Below are 17,822 nucleotides of genomic sequence, written 5' to 3' on the forward strand. Positions count from 1 at the left end.
TATGAAATAGGGTTTTTATGTAAGAGATAACAGATTAATAGATGATTAGGTTTAAAAAATGTATTCCAGATTCATGAAGGATAACTTTGAAGGAATGCAGTGAAGTCACAGTTGTTTGGGAAGCGACTGGTGCTTGTGGGTACATGTTACCCATGCATGGAAGCTGGAGTGGGAACCGCAGCTGCTGGACTGTGTGTCTGTCCATGGAGGAGGCTCTGTAGGTCCTTTTCTTGAAGGGCTGTCTGCAGTATTGTCTGTAACAAACAGCAAGAAGGAGGTGAGGAGCAATAGCAGCGATGGGAGTATGGTGATACTGGCCAGCAGTTGTAACTGGTGTCTTATGTTTCTAAAGGTAACAGCACATGAATGCTGGTGGTGAAAGCAAATGTAGGTCTCGTACTATACGAAAGAGTTGTGGGGGAATATTTGTTTGCTTACATTGCACCTATTCTCTGTCTATAACTGGTTTTGCTGTTCAAACTATGTGTAGTTCTTTTCCCCACTTGTGTATGGAAATTTGACCTGGAAGCATTTGTAAAAGAAAAAGAATGAAGAGAGGGGGAAGTATAACTCCTTTTTTGGACTAAGCCTGAAAAATGACTGCCTGTATTTCAAGCTAAAATTAAGAAGAACTTAAGTGATGCTTCAAAGTGGATGTTTTGTTAGACTCCTCTTCTGTGCTGTTTATCTCTCTAAAAGAATAGCCTCAGTCCTTATCCAGTGGAGACTGCCCTTTGACAACTGTCCCTTCCTCCCCTGAGGACAGCAGTGATGAGGTCTGAGTTACTGCATTTATAAATAAAGCAAACTGGCTTTAAAATTGGTGTCTTTGTCTTACCTCTGGGGGCATCATTGACAGAAAAACCTTAATCTCTTTGGTGGGGACTAACCCAGAATCTAGTGGTTGCTTAGGCTTCTTTTGATTGTTATATTTATCTCCATAATTCTGTAGTATGTATTTTTATGAGCAGGCATGCTGTCAAGATGAACTTGCATTGGGAAGCCCTAAATGTGCATGATTTTTTTCAGGATATTTGGCTTACTTGAGTGCTTGCTTTACAGTGGGAAGGATAATGCAGATGCGTAGCAGGCAAAACAGAATGATTTTGACATTTTCTGAGATTACTAGCTTATTTGAAATGCAGCAATACATGTCCGTTGAGTAATTCTTTCAAAATGAGAAGAGTAAGGTTAGACAGGAAAATTGTTTTCCATCCTGTTTTCTGACACCTAGTAGTATGTAGTAGCAGCACAGAGAGGGTGAAGGCTTAGGCTTGTCTACTAATATGCTGCCTTCTGACAAAGGAAGGGCTCACACAGTGGGAGGTGGCTAGTAGAAGTGATTTGGGGATTAACAATAAAAACTTCAGTAAGGAATTAAAGGCAGAATGAATGCTTTCCATCTGTTTTTTTGAAAATGTAACTGATGTAGGGGGTGCTAATCACAGATAAAATTCAGTTTACAGGATGAACTGAGATGTAAGTGATGAAATGATGTAAATAATAGACCTCATGAGTGTGGAGATCCTCCGTGGCTCCTTAAATTGAAGATATTTTGATGATGAATTCAATACTGTCCTAGGTTCATGTATTATTTTTTTTCTCAGCTTTTTCAGTTTCCTTAATTTATAGCAAACAGTTTCTTACTGGTGTCTGATATGGATTCTTTACCACCATTCCCTAAATCAGTAGGTTTTGGCAGTTTTCTGTCTGTAACTGACAATCACTGTGCTTAGCTTAGTCTTTGTAACTTTGGTTTTCATCCTGCTGCTTTGTGCACCCTAATGCCATTATGCTTCATCCTTGCCATTGCATTTCTTTGTTTGCTTACATATACCTGACCTTGTTTTGTTTCATTTTACCCCCTTTGTTTCTAGAAGCTGCTAGATTCATTTCTGAACTCCGGCTTTCTGTATCACTCACTTGACTTGCTTGTCAAGGTGAGCATGCACAAATGCCTTGAACTCTGTCCTTTCTGCGTAATTTTGCCAAAATGTCCCTGGAGGTTTCTTCCCTGTATTCCCTGTTTTCTCCTCTTCTGTGATGGGTGTGCTGTGGGTTGAGCCAGGCTGGTGATGGTGAGCACAGCCTAAGAGGAGTCTTTCTTGGTTAGCAAAGGACATAACTGCCTTGCTTACGGTTTGCAGCTGAATTACGCAAGGCGATGGAAAGCTCTTTCTAGGTTTGTTCCTGCAAAAGAAGTTCCACTTTGTTTCAGACTGATCTGGCTCTGTTTTGGTGGTAACTAGTTTCCAGATTGCTGTAACTGAGCAGCATGTAGCAGTTGCTAGATAGAGGCTCAGAAATACTAGTTTTGAATGTCTTCTGTGACAACGCTATCTACTGAATACTTAGGTGTAACTGAGTTTTAAGTAGCACCTCTTTGAAACAGTGATATACTGTATTCCTGCAGTTGGGATTGCCTCATTTTAAGTAGTGCCTTCAGAACTTTCAGTTGTCTTATATTTTTAACAGGCTGGTGGGCATGCTGTAAATAGCCGATCTGGTACAACACAAGCTAATGAAAAGCTGGAATCCTTTTTATGTTCTGACAGACACTCCGGTTGTGCTAAACTTGATGACTATCACTGCGGGGTTGGAATCTTTATTACTGCACCAAGTGCAATCTGGTACTTCGAACAAAAAGATAAAAACCATGCACTGTTTTGAAGTAATCTGTAAAAACAGTAACTTTGACGCTGCATCACCTTTCACAATTTGTAACTTGCAATGGAAAAGCTTTGAATTTTTTTTTTAGTCTATTAAAGTATCAAGTATTTAAAATTTGATTGCTTAAAAGGATTTCTATTCTTAATCCTGATGATCACTTATGCTATGAATGCTATTGTGTAGCAAAACTTGCTTATTTTATGGTAATATTCAGTTTTATTTATAATTGTTTCCAAGTCTCAGTCTTGAGAGTTTTTGTAGTAACCATCCAGCATGTTCACACACAGCACACAGACCCTAAATTAATTCTTCAGTCACTGGCATTTTTAAAACCATATTTAATTAATTTCAGTCATGGTATACATGCACTGTATAAAGTTTTCAACATGCAATCCATCACCATAGTGTGCAAGTTCCTAGAAATTTCACTGAAATGTCACAGTTTCAGGAAAATGCTCAGCTGTATGATACCTATCTTGTTATATGTAACATGTACATGTATTTTTTTGGCATGCGAATACAAGATTCAAGAAATTCTGTGTTGATAACTTGTTTTTCAACTTTTTTAAATAACACAGCAAAGCTGTAGCTTCTAAAAATGTTACCTTTGGCAAAATTTATTTTGGGAAAAGTATGCACCTATATAACATTTTTTTAATAAATCTTGATTTTTTTGTTGAAGTAAATTTTAACCTCACGAGAGTTCCTTGAAAGGAAATTATCAAAGAAGATAATTCAGGAATTTGAATGTATTTTTACCCATTATTACTTGAAAAGTTGATGGAAAAGGATAATAAACTTGCTAGCTTTGTTACTTCAAGGCTAGAAAGCTTCAAATGAGTTTGACTTGAATTGAAAATAGTCAAAATTCAAAAAACCTAGATGGTGGAGTAGAAAATCACAGTAACACACACAAGTTTGTTTTGCTGTTTTACAATAGTTAACTAATCTGGCCCTTCTGGTTTCTAAATGCTACAAGAATGTGTTTTGCTGCTTTTATCTGCAGTTAGCGTTTCCTTAAAAAGTTCTCTGCGCTGTTACAAGTCCTAGTGGGCAGGGGTATCAGTGTGCACTTGGGCCTTTGTGTGGATTTCTTACATGGCTGTTTTGTTCCCCCTTCCACTGTAGTTGTACAAGATAGTGTGTTTTGCCTGAAGATGTTTAAATTGATGATTATTTAACCCTGTACAAGTGAGGCAGTACATGTGGGTTATGTATAAAAGTCTTCTTTCTTCCATTTTTCAGTGTTGTTTGTTGGGGAAAAAGGAATAAAGCACATTTGATATCCTTCTTTTTATTAGTAATCCACAGAGAATGCGAATAATTATAGAATTAACTGTCTAAATGAAATAAGAGTTTGGGTTCTCTTGCTACTTTGAAATATCGACTGTTTACATGCTGTTCTTCCACACACAGTTTGTTAAACGTTCGCAACTTGAAAGCAGCAAGATCATTATACACCAATACAAAAAAATCCTTCTTTCCAAAAAAAGAAAACCCAAACCCCAACAACAGCCTCCCCCCTAACTTGTTGTATTACTACTCCACAGGAAACTGTTGTGCTGAAAGGAAGAATTAACTGGTCTTTCAACTTCAGCCTTTTTATTGTGAGAGAGGAGATCACAGAAGTGTTACCATGGGGAGAACAGCAGCTAAAGGTAAGGCCTGGTAGCTTTTATCCAAGAGGAAAGAAAATAGGAAACCTGCTACATTATCTTTTTGAAGGTGGTAGTATATTACTTGACAATTACTGTGCTGTTAGATTAAAGAAGACAGTTTATGATACGTACTGAATACAGGTAAATTTAAACTTCACATTGTTTTAGAGTAAGTATGCTAAATTTGGCTTATCCTGGAATTCTACAAGTTCAGGCAAAGAGATTTTGTCCTGTGACAGCCTTGAAGCTATTATTCTACTCTAAATTGAAGAATATGTCTAGATGTGATATTAAATAAAATGTAGTGCTTTATTCTGTAACTGCATATAATTTAGCAGGATGATAACAGAGTAGTACAGGGAATCAAATTTTATCACAGTGAATGGCATTAGCAGCTGTCTCTTCAAGATGAAATAATCCTTTTTAAAGAAATTTATCCACAAATGCACAGTGTACTACGAAGGTGTGATTTTTGCTGTGTCATGTCTGCAGAAGTTAATTGTGAGTTAAGTGCTAAAATAGTGAGACTAAAGAAGAAACAAGGGTGTTTGAGTTCGTGAAACAAAGAGAATGTGAAGAAAGACCCACTGTCTGAAACCAGGTTGCTGTTGCTTTTCAAAGCTTTCAGATGGGTAGTCCTCCCCCATAAAAGGCTGCTAACACTTTTGTACTTTTCTTGAGCTTTCCACCTTCAGCTCAAGATGCTTTATGTGCTTGTGTGCTCCCTTGGTAAATAATTGTCTTTTGCTGTAATAGATTTTCTGTAATGGCAGGAGTCATCCATTTAATTGTTGCACCCAGAGTTTATGGAGGAAGCCTATCTCCTTCTTTTGCAGGTTTTCTGCATGGCTGTTGTCTAAATATATGAAAAGAGACACCCTGTTCTGGGCAGATAAGATAAGGATCTCACTAGGGAATCACAAAAAGAAGGGAAAGGAGTCATTTCATATTCACTCTGTCTTGATATCCTCAACTATGTGGACTGAGGCTTGTGAAGGGTAGCTAAAAGGTGCTCACAACCTTGTGTGGTAGGGAGTTAAGAAGGCCCCTTCCTGAGCGATGGTAAGTCTTGGGCTTGTCTTAATAAACCTCATCTGAAAGTGAGCAACTCTGTGGCATGGAAGAGCAAATGTTCTGTCACCCAAAGGTGTTTCACGTCCATCAGGAAGAGACAAAGGTTTTCTTTGAAAAACGTGGTTTCCTGCTATTTTTTGAACACTCATCAAAGTTGAAGACATTAAGGTGGCTAAGAAATAGCTGCAAAAATATTGGAAGCACGACTGAACTGCTTTTTCCCCACATTTGACAGCAAGCAAACAGCAAATCTGAGAAGATAACACATGTGCCTCCTTATGTAGCACACCATTCTGTGGGAAAGACATGATGCTTGCCAGCACATGAACAAAGGAATTACCTTGTTTGTTGAAAGGTTAACTCTTCCCAGAAAGAAGCGTTGTGGATTTTTAAAGCATCTCGGACAAGAAGCTGGAGTTCAACATGGGAGTTTGTAAGAGGAACTGTACACTGGATTATCTGTACCAGACCTTATATTCTAAAGGTGCCTTTTCTGATTGTTGGCTTTCTTTGGTGGTGTTTGGGTTGGGTTTTTTTTTTGGCATTCACAAGTCAGTCGAGATAGCTTTTTTCCTTCCTTGTCTCCAATTTCTTGCACGATAGATGTGGTTGCCCTTGCCTGTCTTCTATTGAGTAATCTTATCAGCCAGAAGAATTCTGTAGTTACAGATGGGGTGGGAGTAATGTAAACACATGGGGTTTTGAATTGGTAAGCAGAAAGCACTGTGTTAAATACTCTAATCTTGTTTTGTATCTACAGCTTTAGTTTATGAAGTGCACTGCACAAAAATGGTTAGTTGGTGAACAATAGAATGTGCTGCTTTTGTAATTTCGGTATGTCCTGTATTCTAATCACTACCTCATGAAGCTTTGAAATAAGTATTTAGCTTGTATGTATTACAGGCTGAATATATATATTTACATAGCAAATATATAAACTCTATATACTTTTATGTATTACTGTATTTTAAAAGCTTTCTTTGAAAATGGTATCCTATTTTTTGTTCTTTTTTTTTTTTTTCAGAGAGCTGAGTAGCATGTGATTAAGTAGCATTTCATTTTTGTTCATATTCTGATAAATGATCTAAAGCATAGTGTGTTTTACGTTGGAAAGTAGACTGAAACTTGTCTCTTTCAAAATGGACTTCATGAACAGAGGAAGATAGATAATGAATTAAACTGACATTTTTTTTGTCATCATGAGCTTCAAGACTAGAACTAATAATCTCTTCTGTCTCTAACATGAAAAAAGAAAGTTCCCATTTTCAGGACCACTTTTCAGGTTTCAAGGAATAGTCATCGAATATGGCTAGGTGAAGGAGATGAAAAGAAAATACTCTTTGTACCTGCAGAAGTATTTCCCTCTTTCATAACCTCATTTTTGAGGTTTGACCAAGCTGAGGGTCATATGCTGAAGAAGTAATCAGTGATTCAATATGTCTTCCATGTCTTAATTTTGTTTTCAGTGATCTTTTGAAACTAAATTTACTAGAATTTAGAATATCAAAATTTCAAATATAGATTGGTACACATTTTTGAAAAATGCAATGTATTTAATATTTATAAAATTTGATTTTAATAAAATCTTATTTTCTTTAATGTTGCTTTTGGAAATAAACCTTACGTTCTTATTCACCCTAACAACTGACATTGGAAGAGGCACACCAGGCCAAGACATCATAGCAACTGTGAAGTATAGAGGGCAGGAAAGTTTTCTGAGGTGATAGTAGATACAGGGTATCTCATGTGAAAACAGGTTAGTACTTCTTGTTGCTAGTAGTTTTTCACCTGCTTAGACAAAACACTCCAGCTTTGTAACAGTCTTCCCAGTGTTGAAGACTGGAATGCAGAAAAGCAAGTGGACTCTTTGAAAAAAACAGTCTTGGTTTTATTCAGACTTAGTTTTGAATGCTTCTGCATGAGCTGGGTAAGTTGTACTTGAGTGTTTTGAGAGTAAATTTCTGGCCATCAAAAACAAGCAGTAGTGATGGTACTTTGAGTTCATTATATGGCTGAGGATGCCTCCACCTCAAATGAAATAGATTTTTAAAGTGCTATTGAGGAATCCATTTCTTCTCATTAATGTCATCATCTCTTCTTGTTCTCATAATTTTCTAATGGCTGATGATAAGAAAAACGTGTTTTCAAGGGTGTTCTATTTCAACATTCATGTTTGCTGTGATATTTGTGGGACAGGCACTAAACCAAACTAGTACAGGAAATAAATAATTTGGGTGGTGGCTGTCGGCGAGAACTCATCTGGTGTCCAGGCTGTGGTTTTTCATTCTTTCACCTGTTCTTGATGTCTCGTGAAAGGCTGTGATCTGGTTTGAAATCTGGCATTGTTCATGACTGTCCTTTCAAGTTTTGGGTGTTCACAGGAAACAGTTATTAGTTCTTTTCTTCAGTAAGTCTCTTATGTGGGTCTCCATTGGATTTCCTCTTCTGAAATAAGTGGATTGGGAAGTTATCTATTCTGTGAACTGTCAGCCTCATGTGTGCAATGGTCTCATGACTGTTTCAGGGAAAGCCTGACTAACTCAGCTTGTAGAACATCACAAAAGGCTCTGCTGGTGATTGCCACTGCTCAGTAGAAAACTAGCTGGATTCAGTTCAATCCTAAAGAGGCTGAAGGAGAGGTGCATGTTAACCTTGTGTCTTGTTGTTGTTACTGAGCTAGCTTTAACACTACCCCTTTCTCAGATTCCCACTGGCAGTAGTTGTGAGGACAAAGGGTGTCCGCTTGGGTGTGTTAATGCCCTACTCCTGAGTAAGTACTGGGATCAGAGCTCTGTGCGTGTCATCCAGAAGCATTTCATCGGGTCCATCTGAAGAATTTTTCTTTGGGAACCTATCAAGCAGAAAATGTTGCAAAGCAAGCTTTTTCCAAAAGAAAGAGCCTGTAACTCAAGAAAGAAGACTGTCAAGGAGTAGACATAGCATTTTTTTTCTTTTCAAAGGAACTGTGGTACTCTCCATGCCTGCTTTAGGAGATATTAATATTAACAGGTTAATATTTTTGCAGCATATTTTGAGCAGGTATGTAGCTGGAGGTATATTTTCTAGGGCTGTGGGACCTGGATTATTCCTGAAAGGTGTCTTGACTCTGAGTACACCAACAGGCTTTAATGTCCCTGACCAACCCCACCTGGGGCCTCTCCCCACCCTGCTCAAAGCAACCCAATCGATAGCTAAAGACTTAAATGTGAGTAAATCCAGGAATCAGCTATCAACATGATCTTTGGATACAAGCGAGCCAGCCCTTCACATGTAACAGTTCAGGCTAACTAGGATGACCCAAGGCATGAGCTGAGGCGTATGGCTTCCCAGAGGAGCAGCCCCATTCCCGATGCTGAGGCGTTCGCAAACCAAGAGAGTTATTCTGACACACAGAGGCTGATAACATTTTTAAATCTGAAAATGTACTTGCATTTGGTTGCCAACTCGGTGTCATATTTTAATTGTGCTTGAGCCCATGAGCGTCAAAAGCAGGTCACCAAACCCCAGTGTATTTTAAAGACTGAAAGGAACATGTGGAACTGACTCCCTCAATTCTCTCCATTCTGGCCTCCCTGTATCCCTATGTGTTTTATTCATGCTGAAATATGACAAAAAAAGAAATATGACTGACTCCTTTCTGTATGTGTGGGGAGATGAATGACAGAGAAGATAGATTCTTCTGATTTTTTTTTTTTTTATAAATAACTGACTTGCACTGTGTTGCTTGCATTTGAATATTGAAGAATTTAAATATAGAATGGAATCTTTAACTCAGAAATACGCTTTGAGCGTGGGTTGGATTTGTTTTTTTTTCTTGTTTCTCAGTTCATAGTGGTCTAGGCAAGATTTAAAAAGATATCCAGTGATCTTCAGGATCTCAAATTGCATGTAGCTTGAGTAAAGCTGTTAAAAAATTAGGGCAGGGTTGCTCTTTGTGGAGCTAATACTACATTTTCTGCAGCTAGATTTATTCTGATAATGTAATATAAGTCGACAAAAGCTCTGCTTTTTCATGCTGTACTTCTCAATATGTTTTGAAAGAAAAATAGCGCACTGATTAAATTTATAGTACAAATACCTTTTTGACTATGCACTGAAATGAATAAAAGTCAGTATTTGGAATAAGGCATTTTGTATTGTTTGAAAGCATTCTGTGTTATGCTGGACATCGTTATGATGTGAATATTACATTTATTATGTAATGGAATCTTGTCTTTTAGATTCAAAGAATATTAAAAAAGAGAAAGATGGACAGAATCAGCAGGGAAACAACACATCTTTAAAAAGTGGTAGGTATTGCAGCTGTCAGGTTATTAGTTAAGGTATCCTAAAAGAAAAAGTGTGTATTTGGATTGCACCAAATCTTTGTACTTTGTATTTCCTGAAGCTGCTTTTTTTTTTCTTTTTCCATCTCTAGATGTTAGTAGTTATAACATTGCTTTTGTCTAACTGTTAAGAAAGTATGTTTTGGTACAGAAAATGATGGTTGAAACTGCTTGACTTGAGCCTCATACTTTTACTAGTCAAAACAAGTAGCTTTTGGGTATATAATCAAAGATGCTGTGTAAACATGATTATTTTTTTTTTAGCTCATTACTGATTTTTCTGTTCTTCTCATCATGTGTTTCCCAGTTGCATGCCTTTTCTGCTGCAATTATCTTCTCTTTCCTTAATATGTTTGCTGGCACCAAAGAAACCCAAAGTCTGAGTTTTTAGGATTGCTAACTGGACTGAATTGTCAAGGATTTTAGTTTTACTTTAAACAAATTCTGTCTTCAAATCAGTTGTGTTTATTATAATAACCTGAGGAAACTACACACTTGCCAGAAATGATCCAGCTTCTTATCAAACTTAGCCCCTACTATCCTCAACAGGTGCAACAAGGCAAGCCTATACATTGAATCGCTGGCAGTTTAGCTTTTGTGGGCTGCAGTGAGAGAGCAGCAGCAGTAAGAAGTGTCATGAGTACTGTTGACGGAAGCAGAAATCTCTTAGAGTTGTTAATTAGTTCTCAATATCACTGGGTTGCTTAAACTCTTACTCTGCTTACATTTCCATGCCCTCAGACTCCGAATAGATGGTGTGATTCAGAGCTTTTCTTGAGTAGTGACAGAGGAGTCCTTACAAATAGTGTAGTCACTGGACAAATGTGCTGAGATACTGACACCATGGCTGGGTAGTTGGGGTGATGGCTTTGCATAAAAGATACATTATCCTGTTACCGCCAGCTGTAGTACAGCTTTCAGCTGTTACATTTGCCAGACTTAGTTCTTCTGTTTCTTGGGATCCTAGCAGTCATCTTTGTTATTTTTCCTTGTTACTTTGAGACAGGAAAGGAAGTGTATTTGTGTCTTGGTTTTGCTCTTCTGCGGTGTAGGAGGAGCTCCAAGTCAAACTGGACTCAGGTAGCATGTCTGTGTTTTAAAATAATGTTGTCTGACATGACAGAGCCCCATAAGACATCCCCCACCAGCAAAGTGCTTTTCATACATAGATAACAATATTTTATGAGTCACTGGAAGACACCCCTGCCTCCTGTGGTAGAGAGCAAGGTGTTGAAAAAGCTTTGTGGAAAAGCGGGGCTAAGCAGGCAAGACTTATTCTATCATCTGTTATTCCGCTCAGGACTATGCTGTTAATCTGGTGTCTGAGCATTGAATTTACTCATGAATTCTAGTCCAGGCTCTGTCAAACACTTAGATGAGTGCCTTGCTCAAGATCATCCAAGATCTCTGATTTGTCTATAGATGAGACAGAGATTTTTATCCTGTGTTTTTGCTTGTTAGCGGCAAGGAAGAGGAGCGAGTGTCTTGATGCTGGATGAAGAAAGATGCAATACAATGCTAACAGGAAATCTCCAGAGTTTTCAGGGGGATGTGTGACAGGAAAAGTTAAAGAGAAGGGGAGATACAGAGATATGAGAACTGGTGAAAAAGGAAACTAAGGCAGAGAAAGACAGGAGGAGGAGAAAAACTCTAATTGAATGATCACAACATATAGAAGGAGGTACATGGTATAAAGCAGGGTATGAAGTACCTTACAGTTAAAGTACTATGTGTGCAAGAGTATGTAAACCAAAATTAAAAGGAAACCTCATCTCTGACCAAGAGAGACTGTGGGATAAAGACTAGAAAAGGTACATCTCTGCGTCAGAAGTCTCAGATGCATGCCAGGGGAACCTAAGGATGAGATGAGAAGACACAGGGTGCTCTGTCAGCTTTAACAGTGTTTAGGCTATGGTGATACTGTATTAAACTAACCTAAATAAACCAGAACCTTAAATTCTGCCTACCTACAAGTGACGCTTAACTCAGAGCTTAAATTTTCAATTTAAATTTTGTAAAACTTTGACTTAAATGAAGATGAGGCATTAAGTACAGTAGAAGACAGGGACCGGTTCAACAAACTGGCCTTTCATATAATCATGGGAGCAGATGGGATGCCTCCAAGGGTGCTGTGGTAGTTGACTGTTGTCACTGTGAGGCTTCTCTCATTTGGTCATAGTGATAGGGGCAGTTTCATGGTGACTGGAAAAGGACAAACTGTATGCCCAGTGTCAAGAAGGACAAGAAGCGAGCACCCGGGGAATTACAGGCTGGTCTGCCTGACCTCAGTCTTCAGGAAAACTATGGAGAAAATCCTTGTGGAAGTCATTTCCAAGCAAAAAAAGGACAAAGATGAGGTTAGGAACAGCTGAGATAGATTTGCTGAGTGTGAACCATGCATGACTGATTGCCTTTTGTGGTAAGTGATTCTGTAAACAAGGGCAGAGCAGTGGTTCACCTCGACTTTAGCAAGGCTTGCGGTATAGTTTCTGTAGTGTCTTTTCAGCCAGATTTGTGAGCTGTGGTTTGGATAGGTGGATGGAAATTGACTGAACTGCCAGACAGTACAAGGTCCACCTGGCAGCTGATAGCTAGTGGCGTTTCTCAGAAGTCAGCGTTTGGGCTGATGCTATTTTATGGTGTACTGGCAGACGGGGATGGTTGGACAGGAATTGCTGTCAGCTAGTTTGTGGGCAGCATCTAACTGTGAGGTGTAGCTTGTAGGCTGGAAGGCAGAGCTGCTCTTCAGATGGACACACACACACACACCACACCCCCCGCTGGAGAAATGGGCTGGCAGGATCCCTGTAAGATTCAAAGGCAAATAGAGAGCCTCTCCCACTCCTGGGCAGACTGGAGCCCTGTTAGCAGCCCAGGAGGGAAGCTGGCTGCCTGGAAAGCACTTTTGCAGGGAAGGCCCTGGAATCCTGGCAGGCAGCAAGCTGAGTATGGGCCAGCAGTGTGCTCTTGTGGTGAAATACGTCAACTGCATACTGGGTCCTGTCAGCAAGACTGTAGGCGGCAGGCTGAGCCGGGATTTGCTGCTTTTTCGTATTTGTGAGACTGTATCTGGAGTACTGTGTTCATTTTTGAGCTCCCCAGAACAAGGAAGGCACTGCTATACTGGAGCAAACTGGCTGGCAGTCCACGAAAAAAATGAAGGAGCTGGAATGCAATATGTAAGCAGAAAACTGGTACTGAAACTAGAAAAATGATTTCTTCAGCCAAAAGAAGAGAAAGCTCATGGGAGATTGTCTTGCTATCTTCAGTTACCTGACAGGCAGCTGTAGAGGGTTCAGAGCCAGGCTTCTCTCAGAAGTGCAGTGAAAGGATGAGAAGCAGCAAACACTGGCTTGGAGCACAAGAAATTCACACTTGATGGAAGAAAAAAAAAATCTTCACTTTGAGGGTGATGGAACCCTGAAGGAGCAGAAGGCTGAACTATAGACCTCCTGGGGTCCCTTTTAGCTTGAGTTACTTTGTGATTGGCAGGTCTGACAAGAAGCAATAGGGTATTTATACAACATTGCAGGCAACAAGGTTTGTTGACCCATGGGTCAACAGGTATTCCCTGTTTCTTGTATATGCTGATTTGTTCTTCACTGTGAAAATTCCTTTCTCTCTCTAGTTTATACTTCACTGGTGGGTTATAAAGTTTTGCTTGTTGCATAATGGATTTTTTTGTAAGCTGTTTAATTCAGCCTGCAGGTTTGAGTGGGAAGAGGACTGCATGTTACGTCACTTAGTGGGAGCTTATTTTCTTAAGGATTTCTATTTCTCAAAAATCACATGTTTTCAGGAGCTTTAGAATTAGAAATATATATAAAACAACTGCTTCTTTACATGTGCACATGGAGAATACAGAGAAGCTTTCTGCATAGAGATTTTTTTCAATGTGATTATCTTCCTAGACATGCATCTTACATGTTGCAAGCATACATTCATCTCCTATTTCTATGACTGCAGTAATTAAATGATAATTAGCACCATCTCTGAGAGCCTGGCTTTAATTTAATACAGCGTATCTTCACAGGTGGAGAGGTTCTAATTTAAACTTCAGGTCATTTCTGCCTGATGAAAGAGGTTTTGATACTCAGGATTTAAAGCAGGGAGCCAGGCAATGCTGTTTTCCTTTTGGCTTTATGTGCAGCTGACCGCTTATGTTACCTTATGTGTCTTTCTAGTAAATGTTCCCTGGAAAAAAAAAGCCACTATTTTGTTTCCCTCTGGAGTCATCCCACCAAATTTACAGTCCTGTTGTAATAATTGAGATCATTTGGGAAATGCTGGTATATAGAGATAATTTTTTTGGAGAAGGTGAATGGGGTTTCTCCTGGTGAAAGCTGCTGTCTCTGAAGTATCTACATTTATATGGTCCTTAACACAGTGAGGCTGTGATTTGTGATTACAGCTTTTACGTCATGTTAGATCCGAGACAGCTGGGATGTGGCTAACGTGGGGTTTTTTTGGCTAGATTTAGTTTTACTTTAATCAGAGTTTTACCTTGGTAAAATTTAAAAAACAACTTTTTTAAAAAAAAACAACCCACAACAGAAGTCAACCTGAAGTGGAAACTGCATTATTAGACTCAAAGAAGACTTTTTAGAAGATGAAACTTTGCTAGCAATTAATTGTATCTAATTTTGGCAGCCTCCTTAGCCTGTCAGTGAAAAGAGCAATGGATCTTGAGGCTGCTTTCTGGAGAAAGCTCTGAAGAGTCGTTTTCCTGAGCATGCCTTCCTGAAATACAAATATATAACATATGTTTAAGTTAATTTGCCCTGCCTTTTGCAAGTAATACAAATTTGATGTAACTGTAACTGTATAAATGTGTGAATAAAATTTCCATTCCAAAATAAGTGGATTTCCAAGATACTGTATGGAAATGTCTTTGTTACCAGCCTACGTACAGTTCAGACCAGCAAATTAACAGCTTTTGTGATTATACTGACTTGTTACATAGCTAACAACCCCATGGCCTCTGCAGTGCCAAGGACAAATCACTCGTACACTTTTGAGTCTGTTAAGCCAAAAAAAGAGGATCTCGGCAGGCCAAGGGAGTAGTTCCCTTCTGCTTGAGGCACTATGTATTTTCAACTCAGTGCTCTGCTAATGCAGGCAGACTGGGTTCGAGCCACCGCGCATCCTTCAGAGAAGCAGTGTGCGAGTGCTGGAAAATGCTGCCATTTTCTGGTTGTTTCTTTGCTTCTCTCTCCTGTACCCAGTGGCGTTTTGGAAAATTACTGATATGCCTGGTGCGGTCCCTCCATTGTCACGGAGGATCTTGCGACAGGCTGTGTGAGTGGTCATTGCTGGGCCACTGGGTGGCATCGCTGCATCATTTTGGGGTTCATGGATGTTTTACTGTTCAGGAACATCAGCAAGATGCCAGCTGTCCAAACAAGAAAAATAAGCAAAAGAGCTCACTTAGATAATTTAGGAACAAAAACATGAGCTGCTCCGTTGTAGTTTTTCTCTTGTGCTTCATATTAATGTAAGTAATGCTTGCTTATATCTTTGACGTTAGTACTTCATACTGTTCCATTCATGCAAAACTGATAACACCGATTAACTTAAATGCAGATTACACTCACCCATGCACATAAACAATGACAATATTAACACTGGAAAAAATACCATGATTCTGTTGCTGAACATTGCAATAATATTTACTGGACCAAAAGAAACCTTTACCAGACTTTAGATGAAAAGAGGCAAAGATGCAGTTGGAAGGCTGTGCTAATCCTTTTGCTTTCTAGTGGACTGGGGTAGTATATATAGAAATAAATACATTTCAACAGAATCTACATGTCCATGTTTTTCAACATATATCATCTCAGTATTCCTATCAGGTTATCCTATCAGTCCTGCTGTTAGGGGATCTAATACAGAAAGGGTAACATGATTTGTACGAGGATGCTTGGAACGTCCTTATGCAGAGAATTGAATCTAGGTACCCTGACGTTTATCTTTGTATGTGGACAACAACAAAAACCCCACAAAAAAATAATCTGGAAGGTTTATATTGATTTTGCCTATTGTGTGATTGCACCTATGAATTAACGGTGCTCTTAAAATTCTTTCAAGGGTTGAATGTTTTTCAAAGGTGGGGGGTTTTCCATTTGAGAGTAATCCTGTTCTTGAAAAAAAAAGATTATTCTATAAGATAGTTGGGGTTTTCTGTCCCTTTCTTTCCCTAACTCCCCTTTTAACTTAAGTTGCCTTTAAAAATGGTCTGTGTGGTCTTTTTTTTTTTTTTTTTTTTCTTATGTCTTCCAGAACAGTTTAATTGGGATGATTATCTGAAAGAAACTGAATCAGTGGCTGCTCCTCTACATTGTTTCAGACAGGTATGCCTGATACTATTTTGCAAGTGTGTGTACGTGTGTGTTACAGGGTGATCCTAGAGCAATTTTTATGTTCAGACTGATTGCAAACTTCCCATTTGACTTCTTTTGATCTGGAGTTATCACTAGCTTACAGTTTTGGCAGATGCTAGCTGCTGAAGTTTTTCATACTTGGTGTCCGCCTCAAGCCAAACTTTGAGGGTTTCATTAAAATTGTAGCTTTGGACTCTGTTTTCTTTTTAAAAAAAGACTAGTTAATGAAAACCGCTAGGCTTATCAGAGTTCAAAAGTATTTTCTACTTTTTCCAGTAATCTTAGAGGTACCATAGTTTTAGTGAAAATTAATTTGGCTGATCATCAGAGGAGCCTTTCTCCTGCCCCATTTTTGAAAGAGTCCTTTCAGTTCTGGCTAGCTACAAGATGTATGTGGGTGTGTAGTGGAGTTTATTCACCACTTTTCTGGATCTCTCAAATACGTTTTAATTTTGTCTCTTTCTGAGCACAGTGCTTTTTTCAAAGGAGTAACAGATACTGAAGTTAAAAAAAATAAATCAAGAGGAATATATGGGAATACAAAGGAAATACTGGATTTATAATGAAGGGTGTTTAATGTACTATTTTCATATTCTATGCTGTGCCCTACAAGTTTGGTTTCCCTGCCCTCCCCGCAATGGTTTGGTATGTAGTTGCAGGTGCAGTTTAAATCTACCATCTTGTGTGAGCTAATGACCTCCGGTTATTCGGCTCTCTGGAGACTGAGTCGACCTCTGCAGGCATCTTTTTCACTATTGAAGGAGCTGGGGCCACTGTTTTTCCAATCTGAGGAGCATCTTAGCTGCGTAAAGTTAAATAGGATGAATTTTGGTCTGTATGCCTTCACTGTGTTAGGAAAATAGATGCTGAAGGAATTGGATAGTTCAGGTTGATAGAACTGTAATAGGTGTGACAAGCGGTGCATGTCTAGTTTAGTGGATTGGACGTGTTCAGAAAGGTATCTTCTAGGGTTCATTGGTAGTCTGATGATATTGTAAATCTTACTGGCCTCCATTGGCGACCAAACAAAAAGCAACGCAAATGGAATAGTCTCAGGAGAGGAACCATCACTCAGTGAATCTGTAGTTGTTGCAGGAATGGAGAACAGGGAGAGAGAAATGCAGGTGGGAGCATTTCCTTGTAGTAGATCTTGAATCTCAGCTTGCTGTTTGCAGATGAGGAAGGTCAAAGAGCCCCTCACGTGCTGCTTTTGATGAGAGATGGCTAAGAATAGTAGTGCCCAAAGCTCTGTTTGAGTGCAGCTTCAGAAATTAATTCTACAGCGCGTGTTTTTCACAGTGGATAGCAGCTCAAGGCAGAGACCTCAAACTCTGCTTGGGTAGGGGCAGAGGGCAGTAGTGTACCCCTGGATCATTCTGAGGTCAATGCCATACTCGCAGACCATAGACCACCATGACCAGAGTGTGTATGTTCCTGAGAGATGTAGCTACTGCAGAAAGCCGCTCAGAAGCCTTTCTTTGTGCCTTTCTTGCACCTTCCTTTTCTCTACTACTGCTCAAGAGGTCCAAACTGGGCAACTGAGTAACACCTTAAATAAAGATGCTTAAGTGACATGCATTGACTGGAGCTAGATAAAATCAAGTGACCTGGATTGCTTAAGAAGCGTGTGGTTTGGAAGGAAAAGCTTTAATTTTTGTGCATAGAAAATTTCAAAACAATTTACATATGCAGACTTTCAGTTTTTCTAAGAGTTG

At 39.1% G+C, this 17,822-nt stretch overlaps 1 protein-coding gene across 11 annotated transcripts in view; it reads left to right on the forward strand.

Annotated features, from left to right (window-relative positions):
- SCML2 (Scm polycomb group protein like 2) overlaps nucleotides 1–17,822 on the forward strand; it is a 71,763-nt gene that overhangs the window by 9,666 nt on the left and 44,275 nt on the right. For 5 of the 11 annotated variants that reach the window (XM_055702407.1, XM_055702404.1, XM_055702405.1 and 2 more), the window contains 3 exons: nucleotides 4,221–4,328; nucleotides 9,623–9,691; nucleotides 16,007–16,077. In XM_055702407.1, the coding sequence (XP_055558382.1) occupies nucleotides 4,307–4,328; nucleotides 9,623–9,691; nucleotides 16,007–16,077 (162 nt within the window). In that variant the 5' untranslated portion in view covers nucleotides 4,221–4,306. Of the gene's footprint in view, nucleotides 1–4,220; nucleotides 4,329–5,164; nucleotides 5,887–9,622; nucleotides 9,692–16,006; nucleotides 16,078–17,822 lie in introns of those variants that run through there. The other 6 variants (XM_055702400.1, XM_055702403.1, XM_005443045.3 and 3 more) reach the window with 4 other exon arrangements.

This window comes from Falco cherrug, chromosome 2 (assembly GCF_023634085.1).
Source record: "Falco cherrug isolate bFalChe1 chromosome 2, bFalChe1.pri, whole genome shotgun sequence".
Taxonomy (NCBI): Eukaryota; Metazoa; Chordata; class Aves; order Falconiformes; family Falconidae; genus Falco; species Falco cherrug.